The following is a 13,413-nucleotide window of genomic DNA, read 5'->3' on the forward strand; positions in this document are numbered from 1 at the left end:
AGTAGCAATACCACCATATTTATCTGTGTTTTAAGCAATCCTGACAGATGCTGCATCCCTCCCAACCCTTGTTTTTCCAAGCAGTTTCTTGCTCCAGGCATTCCTTGGCACTACCGTCCCAAGGGCTTGGTGCAGATCCCCACACCTCCTCAGCTGTTCAGCACAGCACACTGCTGTTAACTTCAAAAAGCACAGGGGGGAGATAAAACAAATAGATGTCAACACAGTTTGTTTTGAAAGGCTTTTCCCTGCAAAGTATGTGTCCATACTTACATTTCCTCCAACACTGAAAAATTTCCATGCCTACCTCATTTCAGGAGCTACATCCACTTTTTGTCTGTCCAGCTGTACTAATATAGAGACATGAGCTTTCACAAGAAAACTGCCATCAGGATGTATCTTTCAGATCCTTCAGCCTGATATCTCAAAATATATGTTATTGGAGAGCTGGATACCAGATATGTTTACAGAAAGTTTGGTCCGTTTAAGCAAAGAGGTTATTAAATCTCATTTGTTAATTGTTTGAGTTTGGAGGTAAACACACAACCATGCACACAAGGTATGTCAGTTATCTGTCATTCATGACAGGTCAGATCAAAATATTTTGATTGCTTCAATTAACAGTTTCCCAAATTAGAGTTTTTCTCTGTAGGCATGACTCAAATGGCTCCAGGCCAAATGCTTACTAAAAACTATGTTCTCATATATTTCTTGTGTAGTATTTCAGGAAAATGCCGTTAGGAAAGTCAAAAACTGAGCTGTGCATCTCATTGTCTTCAGCATAGTTTTCAAAAGCTGAGCTGAGGAGGTTTCCTAGTCAATAAGTCATGTTATACAGTTCTCAGCACTGTTTCTCTTAATTGAAGTGCCTTTTCCCCATGTACTCAGAGGGAAAAATTCCCTGAGCTCTTTCACTTCTTTTTTTTCTCTCCCACCCCTCAGTAGTTCATCTGCAGTTACACTATGGTGTTTTATATCTAGTAGGAAAAAAAGACATGCATTTCTTGTAGGGCCTGCGTTAGGGCAAACATCTCTACAAAATTAACAATCGCTTTGCTAAGAAACCAGCAAGCAGGTATCTAAGATGAAGAGCTTCTTTGAATACCTCCATAAAGCACATACTTCTTGTGAAGATGACCATATCACCAGGCCCTTCTGGACTTTGTCTGGGGCTATGCAAAGGATGTACTGTGAGTATGTGTGTTAAAGTCAGTTTTCAGTGAGCTCAACAGTTCACAGTTTCAAACACCATGTCACCATATTAGGTTCAGAGACTGAATTTTCTCTTGCACTTCTGCCTGCTCTATCTGACACTGTACTTGGTTGGAAAGGGTTTTTCTAGGATAAATGCGTTTCACCCACTGTAAATAATGCATGACCTAAATCACTGTAGTGTGTGCAATGTCTTTGCTATACGTAGTTACCTGTTGCGCTTACAACAGAGAATATTATACTGCAATTACTTTGAAATATGAAGAAATGCAATGAGCATAATTTCTCTGGAGAGAAAACAGAAGACTGTTTTAGCTGCTGGAGCTCAGGGCCCTGGTGAGACCGTTACATGAGCAGTCTAGAAGCAAACAAAATATTGCTCACCACATGAGAACTGAGAGTTACTTGTGGGGAATAATTTATTAATCAGATTTAGTCTCTTTTTCCACTTGCAATTTGTCTGCAAGCACTTGGTGTTTTTTTTCCCCTCAGTTTTATTCACTGCTTGAAATGATTCTCTGATTTTCAGGGCATTCACAGCCATCTCATTACAGACAGCAATCTGTGATAGCCAAGAATTAGATTTGATTGGGCACATATGTCAGCTGGTCTCATTTCTGCTCTCCAAGTGCCTCTCCTGTGACTGTATTTATGAAGCAACTGTTCATGTTTATAAGGTGAAAATGGAGCTTCTCTGAATATTCTCTGGTAGTTAGTTAAAAAGTTTTGTCTGCACAGGTTTCTGCCCTACTGCTTTTTCCACCAAATACTGAAAAAAGGCCAGACCCCCACCTTTAGCTTTTTGCTCATGATACTCATGTGGTAGTTTTACTATCAGCTTCAGCTGGGAAGAAGAGGTGCCACAATGTAGCTTGGTGACAGAATACGAACTATGGTCTGAGTCTGACAGATCAAATGGATCAAACGTAATCCATTGCCTTGCCTTTCTCAACAGATTTTCAATTCTCTGAACCTGTAACGAGCAACCCAGTGTTGCTGGCTTATTTATAAATTGATTAAACAGCTTTGGTGAAGCCTGATATTCATAGAATCTGCATACAGCACTCCAGAGTAACTGATAGACTTTAAAAAAAAAAAAAATAAAAGCAGGGAATTTCATGCTTTGGATTAGGTGAAAATTGGCTGGACAATGTGAAGATATAATGTGAACCCAGAGATAAAAAAATACCTCAGTAAAGGAGCATACTTTTTAATAGTTGTCTTCATTGTTCAGATACATTCTCCTTTTTTTTTGTTTCTCCGACAGATGATAATTCCAACAGAACATTTTTTCATCAGAAAATACTGCTGAAATTCAGTGGGAAAGTTTCAGCATTCACAGTGTTGCACTGAAAACCAGACCAAATTTTCTGACAGCACAGTTTCCTAGAAAGACTTGCTCCCTTGTCTTTGGGTCCTTGATATATCTAGCATGCTGCAATGGAGCTGGGATCCTAGAAGTAGTAGAAATTACCTGCACCCAGGGACCCAACACAGCAGCTGCCATAATTTCCAGACACCCAAGCTGTTGAATCTCCAACTCTTCAAGTGGGCTACCTCAGAGGTGCATGTTGCAGGTTCCCAAAGTTACACATTTTGTTACCTGGCCGCTTGCTATTTTGTGAAGAATATGAATCTATTAAGATCATTCCAAATTTCTTCTAAGGAATGTACTCGCTGCCTGATTTCTTTCTCAATCTCAGAATTTTTCATGGAGTAGGAAGTTCAGTCTCCAGAAACCTGTTTTTTTGGTGTGTTTAGCACCAGATATCTGCTTGGCATCCGTGCTACCTCCTTCATTTGTGCATGCTATTACTGTTCTAACTCTTATTTTGCACCCTTTTTTGACTGCTCCTCTTTTCAAAGGGATGTTTTGGTTTAGCATTACAGTAAGGTCCTTCCCACTCTGGTACAGCACAAAGTAGTGTTTTGGGGGAATGTGTCAATTCACCCCGCTCTCTTTGACCACATTTGTGGTGGGACAAGACAATATGGCAACTGTGACAACCCATCTGCCTTAAACTGAGGTTTTTCTGTTTATCGAGAGGAACATCTTCTTTACCTTTCAGTGATATTTTTAGCAGTTTGCAGGAAGCGAGCGTGATCGTTCTCCTTCAGTGACTGTTCAGCCTGAGAGATGAGGGATGTCGAGCGCTCAATGCACTGTTTGCAGTTCGCAATCTGCTGAGCCAGTTTTCTCAACCTCACCACCTTGAGTGGAAACATAAGAAAGCAGTCACATCTCTAAGGTCACAAATCATGATTGCATTTGCACTTCCGAGGCAAAGCTGGAATGCAAAGTGGGAGTTAAGATGAATGGCTTTGCTGACAAGAGCTTCTTTCACACTAGCTTGATGGTGAGCCCCATCTAGCCACGTAACATTTGTAGTAAGGGGACAGGCACAGCCTTTCTGCCTCAATATTTTCCACATGGAAAACAACAGGGGAGAGCCAAAACAAGCACAGCTGGCCTATTTTCCAACAGAAGAAACGTCATTTCCTGGTACTTTCTGCTTACATGATAACTAAGGGCTATTTAGATAACCGTTTCCCTGAAGTGATGAGATCTGTGTTAAAGGCATTTTATAGATTAACTACTTTTTTCCTACTACTGAGGTGAGTTTCATTAAAAAATAATCTGAAAATAAAACTTGACAGAAAAAGACTGTTCAATTCTACTAGCAATACATGCCTGCCCTTTTCATTATGTGCTTTTAGTCAAACAGGGTGTTTTCTTGTTGGATATTTTTAACCGGACAAAAGCACAGTAGTGCTGGAGAGCTGATTATTATTACTGCAAACATATGTGCTGGAGATAAACACAGTAGATGTGACTGTAATCGTTAGCTGAAAGGTTAGGGAGGGGCACAGTCAATCCTCCATCTAAAGACAATGTTGGCTAACAAAACTTCTAGTTCCTGAAAGGTCTGGGAGTCCTTCCCATTGTTATCACATCAGGATCATAGTTTGAACAGGAGTAAGAAATAGGAAGGAAATGAAATAATTCTGGAGTTTAGAAAAGCTTTAAGACCCAGTTACATGCAAAATGAGGAAACTAACAACCAAGTGGATTGGCAGAAATATCCAAATTTATAATAAAGATAACGTTCCCGATCTCGGCAATTAGGGCACAAGCTATGAAGTTGCTGAGTTGAATTTCAGATATAATTGCATCCTAAGCAGAGATAAGGGTATCTTAGTGCACCTACCCGACAACAGAAGCCAGTAGGAAAATAAATCTTTTGGAAAACTTTCAAAAAGAAAATACTGGCCAAATGATTAGTGTGGTATTTCTTCTAAAGATAGAAACAACAAAGGGAGAAAAATGCTGGGAAAGCATAAAGATTTTTATAATACTAATGATCTGATCAGCTTCTAGGATGAACTAATGCCATAATGTTTTCTCTAACTGTGCATTTGCAGAGATTACAATTTCGTCTACACCAGTCTAACCAGGGAAAGGTTCACTGCAGTATTAAGTAGCTCATCTCTTTATTTACTTATTAATTAACAAAACAAACAATGAACTGAAATAAATGTTACCTTGTGAGCTTTTAGCAATCAGAAGGCATGTCATGATTTGTGAGGTCTACATATGAAGTAGGTTTTTTTGCTTGATTCTTTTTTATATCTTCTTCAAGAAGACAACTGATGATAAACTTTAAAAGGAAGAGTCTCGTCTCACCCACTCTCCCCCCCCCCCAATGGCAAGAACGATGTTTGCACTAAAATAATCTTATTTATTTGATATTTACGTGTTTTTTTTTCCTGCTACATGCTCTGTGGGATTTTATAGGTTTCAGGTGATAGGTGAGATTAAGGACGGAGCTGTACCACATTGTCAGACTCGTCTGTCTGAATCTGCAGCCTTGCAGTCACAGCTAGAACTTTATACCTGAGTGTTTCCAGCTCTGTAGCCATAACTATAGTCCTATAGACAAATTTGCCACGCCCTACCTTCCAGAAAGACTCTTAGCCACAGGCCCTCTTAAAAGAGGGTACATTGGGCAGAATTTCCTGTGACTTTTCACATGGGTCTCTTAAACCCCTGAAATCTTTCAACATATACAACATTTGGGGCAAAGCATTCCAGATCTTTACTGGACCTCCACTGGTGTCACTTTTGGATGAACAAAGTAGAACAAAGAATGGGGATAGGTTCTGATATCAGCTATATTCAAATAAATTTGGAGTCAATTGTATTATAAATCTTCCATGCTCTAATGGACATTAGAATACATCTTTGCAAGCAATAGATTTTTTAAAAGCAACTCATGTACATAGCACAAATCCAAATGAATGGAAAGTTTTCTACTTCATTGGAAGCACAGCTGGTCGTACTGAACAGAGAGAGAGAGTTGAAACAATAATGCAGAAGGCCATCTTTTCCATTTTGAAGGGAATTATATTTTGTTAACAGCATGAGGAAATTCAAGTTCTGTCACACAATGTACAGGACCTGTGGTTTGAAACATGTTTAAGTCAGCCCTTGCCTACAGGCTTTTTATTTCAATTTAATTGGAATATCTTGACAGCCGCGTGACCCATTTAACCTGCTCTTGACTTTATTCCTTTCCTGAGCTTTTCCCACACAAGAAGAGTTTATATTTGACTTAGTTAGTTTAGCAGTTAAAGAGTAAACACCATGTACCTAGAAAATAAGAACATTAATTCAACTCTAATATGTTTCTGAGTTAACAGGTAGCTAGCAAAATGCATTGAAACTTGAATATCAGAGATTTTTCCTGCTCAGTATGTTTGTTGCTAATCATTGTACCTCAGTAATTAGAAATGCACACTTCATTTCATTTCCTGCATGTTTTTGAATATTGTTTTTGTAAATAAGTTAGACTTCCTATTCTCAAGAATGACAATGATTGAAACAAATTCTTTATGTGATAGTATTTTAATAAATAATTAAATTATCTAGACTAAAATGTTCATGTAGATAATTGTCAGCCACGATACCAAATGTTTTGACACTTTGTAAAAGTGAAAACTTCAGGGGAAACATTGTCAGACATATAACAGAGTGAAGGAATCATTAATTAGTCATCATTTTATTATCATTTACTGATGGTGACATCATTTCTGTGTTTATCCTTAAAAATCATAATCACATGTGGTAAGAGAAATGCCAAATAAACTGCTGAGGTCTAGCACACTAATCTTGATATAATTCATTCCTCTTTACATGAAAGTAGCAGTAGCCCAGGACTATGTAAGGACTTTTACAAATTTGTATTAATAGTACCTGAGGTCAAAAAGCCGTAAGCATGAGGAAGCAGTGTTGACCTGCTTCTGACCTAAAGAAGAAAAGCTTTTACCTTTCCTTCCTTGATTTTGGTTCCAATTATTTGTCGTCTTTGCTGGATTATTTCAATGAGCTGGTCACATTCTTCCATCAGCTTGGTTTCTTGGCGGGATGCGTTTACCTACAAAGCAAACCATTATGATTAGCAAAACCTCTTTGGACATTTTCCTTTTCCTTTTTCTAGTTTAAAAATTGTAATTTCTAAAATGTTGGTTTTGGCATTTTTTCTCCTTTCTGTGTATAATCTATGTGTTATTTTGTTTTTCCTGTCTTGGATTTTGTGAAATACTGAAATGACTCTGAATGTCTTGTTTGTAGGAGGTAGGACTTGCAAATAGATATTCATCAGGTACTTCTAACTCAAGTGAGAAAAGCCTGGTCCTGTGAGTACTGAGTGATGTCAGTTATAGCGGACATCAGTGAGAAGTGAAGGGTCTTCAGGAGGTGCTTAACACATCAGAATTTCAAGCTGTATATAGGACTGCAGTGAATACTAATGCACGTAAGAGCACAAGTACTGGATCAGACAGTCCATCTAGTGCAGTATCCCGTCTCTCACTGCTGCTAGTGCTAGCATCTGCTAGTAAAGCATCTTAGGAAGAAGTCCCAACATGTATGATGATTCCCATGAATATTTTCTCATCCTCCAACCATCTGCAGCTCAGAGCCTTCTTGAACCAGACACAATTTCTACATCATTACTCATCCTCAGAAGAGTTATCTTCTGTGGATTTATTTAGTCTCTCCTTCAACTCCTGCAAACTTTAAGTATCCCCACCACCCTACAGCAATGAGCACCACAGCTTAACTCACAGTCAAGTGAACAACTGCCTCCTTTAGAGGGATTTGAACCTGTCTCCTTCCAGCTGTATTTAACGATCCCAAGTTCTTTTACTGGAAAGGACAGTGAACTACTGATACCTATCCACAATCTACGTGCTGCTTGTGCTTTTATAGATCACCGTTTTGTCCTCTAGCAGGACTTCTTTTCTACATTGAAGAGTCTTAAGTGATTCATTTTTTCCTCAAATAGGGATTCAGTTTTTCCTTCTATGAAAGCTGTACCATACCTTCAATCATCCTTGTTTTTTTTCTCTGAAACTTGGCCAGGTCTATCATCTCCTTTTTGATATGGGGAACAGAACTGTACTAAGTACTCAAGGTGCAAACAAACTATGGAGTCATACAGTGGCACGTTATGTTCTCTACTTCATCTTGATTACTTTCATAATGATTCCTAATGTTTGATTTGCTGAATTTAACACTTGAAAATATTGTTTATTATTTTCAGTGTCCATATAGTGGTTCTTGAAAGATTCATACAACCAAAGATCCAAGCGACATTACCAAGTCGTGTATTGACTGTCTTTATTATTAACGCTTTGCCTCAGCAATGAATAAGATAGAAAATAATAGCTGTGCTTATGTAGTTTTCTACAGTATAAATATATGAGCCAGTGAAACTGTTCTTAATGCAAAAAACCTCACAAAGAATATTAGCTTTCTATGGAAAATGTTGACTTTTGTCAAAAAATAAGAAAACTTAAACCAGAAAAGTTTTGGTTCTCAGCTGAAAATGTTTTGTTTCTGGAGAAGACTGATTTTTTCAGTGAAAAGTCAACATTCTGTACGACAAGAAAAATGTACTTCCCCACTAGCAGTAGTATGTATAGCTTACATGTATGCATAAAGAGTCAGAAAAAAAGGCAAAAAGTTCTAATCGTATTAAAATAAAGAAAAATTTAAAGGGGTGATTTCAGAGCTGTGTTTCCATACACACTTTGCTAAGAGCATAAAGCAACCTCTAGCCCTGGGCAATTGCTCCTAGAACCATGTCACCTCTTCCATTGGGCTAGTAAGAGCTAGTGGTGAACAACAACAGGGAACAGTTCCAGGTGACAAGTAACTATATTTCTCCCCTTGGTTATTTTTCAGTCCGATGAGCCTCTTGATCTGCCTCAGCCTTCTTTTTTTTCTTCCAACAATGTGTTTTAACACGCATTTACCTGTAAGCACATTATGGAGCTCATTAAGATTAAGCAAATGCTTATATATATCTAAATTTGGACCAGCGCCATTTTTACAAATAACCTTCTTATGTGAAATACATTGTGTCCTCCAGGCAAAGAGGGGACTTGTTTAAGGTTTTGGATTATCCTTCTCAAACCTTCATAAAATTAAAGTTTGATTGCATATTTTACAGGCTTAATTATTAATTAAGATATCAGGATTATAAAGAGAAAATGTATTTGTTTCTGGAAGGGGTCAGATGGTACTGAAAGTGTTGGGGAGATTTGCACGCAGTAGGTGAAGATGTCGAAAGTACTTCCACCATGCAGTTTTAGGTGCCTGTTTATGTCCTTATGTTAGCTGTTTGCTCTGCCTGGCTTCCCACCATGGTCCATGAGGAGAGACGGACCACAGGGCAGCTCACCCGAATCTTCTGGCAGTGCCAGTGTCTCTCCACTGACTGCTCAGGGAGTCTAGAAGAACTAGTTAATCAACACTGTCCCTGCTATTCCCCCTCTTCTCGTCATCCCACTGCCCTGGCTGCATCCCACCCTCTCGTCATGCACCATACTTTGGCATGAAACTCTGCAGAGCTGTTTTCAACGAGCCATCCAGTGCACCAGTTTCCCCAACCCTGACCCCAGTTTCACGAGTGGACTGAAATTCCACCAAAGAGCGGGGAATCCCAAATGGTCTCAGTCAGGGGCAACGATCACATCCGCTGCATGTGGGCACAACTCCTCCTGTGTCGATACTGAGGTCTGCTCATGCCAGAGCCGACTTTGGCACTTGATTACGGCAACACTTCACAGGATTTTTGAGTAGCTTCCGCTCAGAGTGTTACTTCTATCACCACTTACATCATGATTTCATTTTGTTGAGCAGATCTAATTAATCTTTGGGGTAACTGTCATGAAACATAGAGTTACAGGAAGGTTAAGTCAACATTGTTTCATTTAACGCTTTGGTTGGTTTGAATAATAAAGTGTTAATAAATCTTAACTTAAAAAACTCTAAACTAAGAAAACCAAAATGCTTGGAAAAAACCTATTTCTTACACACTGACTGAAGACTTCTCTTTTTCTTTGAAATCTGAAAAGCATACTCTTTTATAAACTTCATTTGAAGACATTTCCAACTTTATAGCTTGCACAAGCTTATTAAAAGTGAAAAGAATATTCCAAAATTATTTGATACGTCTGAGCTTTGTATGAAAAAAATCCCATTTAATCTCGGGGCTTTTCTCAAGTTGAAATACTCCTTAATCAAATTTTCAGCCTACAAGGCCTCTGATTCAGTAATAACTTTATAATTGAGCACATGCCTAACTTTAAGTGCACCATATTAGCTGTGGCCCTAAAGGGACTATTTGTGAGATTAGCATTGAATATTATTTACTTGTACGTTTCTGAGGAGTCATATGTCAGACCAAAGAGCCACAGGCATGGAGCAGGGCTCTGCTGTACAGGTGCTACAGAAATACCAGAATAAGGCTCTGCCTTCTGCTTGAGTCTTTTGATGAACAGCAACCTTGACAATAACTTCCAGCTGGGACTGGCCAAGGAATGCGAGTACTGTCTGGTGAAAATATTTGAGGTTTTACATTCTACATTTTTCCACATTAAAAACAAGTCCTCTTTCCAAGGAGTTCATTAAAAGAGACTGAGAGCTGCACTGGAAAAGTCTGGAGACTGTGTCGCTCACTTTGGTTGTGGGAGGCTCTGAATCATGCAGAGAGCAGACTTAAATCTGGGCTTCCTCCATCCCAGATGAATGTTGACTCCTTAATGTGAGATATTGCCTGAGAGTTTGTGCTGGACTTGGGGACACCTTTCTGTAGAAAATTTCACTGACATCAATACACTTAGTTTTGGCATCAACAAATTCCTTAAAAATCCGTGTCCAGAACGACTTTGAACCTAAATCTTTGTGTTTTGTTGGTATTGATTTTATAAACTTCTCTTCCATGCCACAAAACTGTTTTAAAACCGACTAAAACATTGTTACAATTTAGCAAAAATGATAACATTTTCTACTACAAACAAGCAAGCAAGGACTGATTCTAGTCCTGCTGCTTTTGTGGGGAATTTATTTCTATTTCTGTAATATCTGAATATCTCAGACAGTTACTAAAAAACCAAATATTTTAGGGTTCTTTCCAGGTTTTCCAGATAGATGGATAGGGACTGCTGGCCTTTGCCTCAGGGAGTGGGTGTAGGAAAAAAAAACAAAAATGGGGGTTCCTCAGATGTCTGACAGGGAGCTGGAAACAGCAAGCCCTCCCGACCCGAAGAGGAGAGCAGGCCAGCTGTTCCCAACTCCACAAGCTGAGAAATGCTTTGGAAAGTGTTCTGCTCTCTGCAGAGGCTTCCTTGGCTTTCATCTTCAGAGACACGAGTTAAATTGCAGCTTAGGTCATAAGAAAATGAATGTGGTGGTTTCAAAGTCCCCAGCAGATGTTTGGGAAATCACACAACTACAACGTGGCTAGAGGTTCACGGTTACAGGGGAGCTTCTCTGGTTAATTCAAAGGCAAACAGAGTGTTAGAGGGCTAGACTCATACCCATGAAAACTTCCCCAACTAATATACTGGAATCAAAGGATTTTTCAGTGTCTCAGCAGAATTCTCCTTGCAGGAGCAAAACCTTCCCTCTGGGATTCCTTATGGGTGAGGCAATTTTGTCCACAAGTGGAAATGCACGTGTCTTTTCAGCAAATAAACTCTAAATGACAAACAAAATAAGACACCCTAAGTTAGAGGTGGTCTGCTTTTTTAAGACTACACTGTCTGGGATAAATTCATCAAAACCAGAGTAATTTATATTCTCTAGTCCTCCACTACTTATGCAAAATGAAAGACAGCAGGTTGTGGAAAGAATCTGATCTTTGAAAAATGAGGTATGAACTTGAGTTTCAGCTTTACTATTTAAAAATGGTCTCAATGCCTCAAAAAATAATTTCTTTGCAGTTGTGGCCATACAGGTAAAGAAGAGGTATCAGCTTTTCTTTATGGGTTTGAGTTGATGGTTATAGAATTACTATATACTCACAAATACACAAAAATATCAGAAAAGCAAATTGCAATAATTCCACTTAACAACTGTAACATCATTGCCACGTATTTCAGTCTAGATTTTGAGCCTGAATTCCTCTTTACACCAAACCCAGAAACTGAGGGGAAAAAAAAATCTAAAATGATGACATATAATGGCTGGTACCTGTTTAGGAAAACTTTCTTCATTGTCCTGTAGATGTGGAACATACTTTCTGGGATTAGACTCTCTAGATAAATTAAAGGATTATACTAATCTAAAGAGAGAGGCCTATTTATTTTTTAATTACTCCGTGTTGTAAAGTGAATAACTTTTCTTCATAGACTCACAATATATTGAAGTAATATTTTAACATAATCCATGTTTCATTTATTTATTCAATGGCAATACAAAGGATAACAATTAATGGGCATTTATGAAAACATTTCTTCCCTTTCTTTTTCTGGATGGCTAGACTGAATGAGAGTCATGGATTTAAACTTCTTTCATTTCATATCCCTGTTTGATATTACGGGTTATTCAATTTAGTCTTCTGAAGAGCACAAGCAACTCTTGGAATAAAGCTTTTTAAGAATCTATCTACTCTAAGCATAAAACTGATTTTATATATTATGACAAACTGTGCCTTTGGAAATATGTGATATTAATCAGCTTGCCATCTGAATGGATCATCTACAACTCCTTTATTCTGAACTGGCGCAAGAGAAAAGAATGGTCATCTCCCATTTCAAGTGTGCCAGAGGCTTTGTTTTTGTTTGCATTCCGCATCTATCTCTAACCAGGAGACCTGTGTTTAGAGGCAGTTTCAGAGCAGGTTAAACAAAGGTCAGTGCAAAAATACAGCAACTTACTCTGGCTACCTAGGAATTTTGTGAATGAAGAATCGATTAGGCCAGGATAGCTAAACCGCTTTGGGTCAGGCTGATAAGACTATCTGGCCCAGTCTTGACTAAAAGTAAACCTTTTTAGAAGTTTGAAATACTCATGTTACTTATTAAAATATTATTTTAAAGTTTTTTCCCTACTGTGTTTTGAAGCATATTGTTGAGAAACTAACCAGCAAGAAACCTAGCAGTCCTCTAGCGACATTTACAATCTAATCACAAAAGCAAACCAAACCAGAAGTTTCATGGAAAACAAACAAATTGTTTTTCTAAGATTTCCGTTAAAAACGTTAAAAAAAATCTTAAACTCAGACGATCTGGAAAGTTCTCATAAAGAGCTACTCCAGATACGCTTATGCTGACAGCTGTAAAGCCCATCGACTAGGCTTGCTTCAATGAACCAAGTATTGTTTTTCTAAAACACAAATGCAGCATCACGTTGAAACTATAGCTGCATTTCTCAGGATAGGAAAGCACCCTGGAGAAAAGACATTTATTGAGAGACAAACCACAGTTTCACAACTGGGTTAAACTGCTCTGGGAACATACTGCCAAAAAGAAAAAAAGTATTCCCATTCTCCTTCCATCCGCAGAAGCTGGTGCGGCCACCTGGGGAAATGGCTGGGCTGAGTTCACCTGGCTAATGTGGATGTTGCACAAACACATAGGAAGCAGGTAAAGAAACACGATGGGGAGGGCAGAAGCAGAGGTGGGGAGACTTTTGGCAGCAGTGAGGCTTAAGATCAGATTAAGCTGTTTGTGAAACTGAGCCCTAAGAGGCATGTGTTTTTTTAAGATGCAGTAAAAGGGTCATATTAATCGTTTATTTTCAGTCATTATTTCTGTCCTTTATGTTAGTCCTTTCTTTGAACCTAAATAATGAAAATATTTTTTGAATTGAATGATATTTAATTATTTATTGTTTTTATTTTGTTTTTC

The 13,413-nt window shown here is 38.4% G+C and overlaps 1 protein-coding gene across 1 annotated transcript in view; it reads right to left on the reverse strand.

The window, feature by feature from the left end:
• MID1 (midline 1) overlaps positions 1-13,413 on the reverse strand; it is a 111,253-nt gene that overhangs the window by 22,392 nt on the left and 75,448 nt on the right. The window contains exons 4-5 of the mRNA XM_009333394.1: positions 6,540-6,647; positions 3,275-3,423 (exon numbers count right to left, since the gene is read on the reverse strand). Of these exons, the coding sequence (XP_009331669.1) occupies positions 3,275-3,423; positions 6,540-6,647 (257 nt within the window). The remainder of the gene's footprint in view (positions 1-3,274; positions 3,424-6,539; positions 6,648-13,413) is intronic.

This window comes from Pygoscelis adeliae, unplaced genomic scaffold (assembly GCF_000699105.1).
Source record: "Pygoscelis adeliae isolate BGI_AS28 unplaced genomic scaffold, ASM69910v1 Scaffold69, whole genome shotgun sequence".
Classification (NCBI taxonomy): domain Eukaryota; kingdom Metazoa; phylum Chordata; class Aves; order Sphenisciformes; family Spheniscidae; genus Pygoscelis; species Pygoscelis adeliae.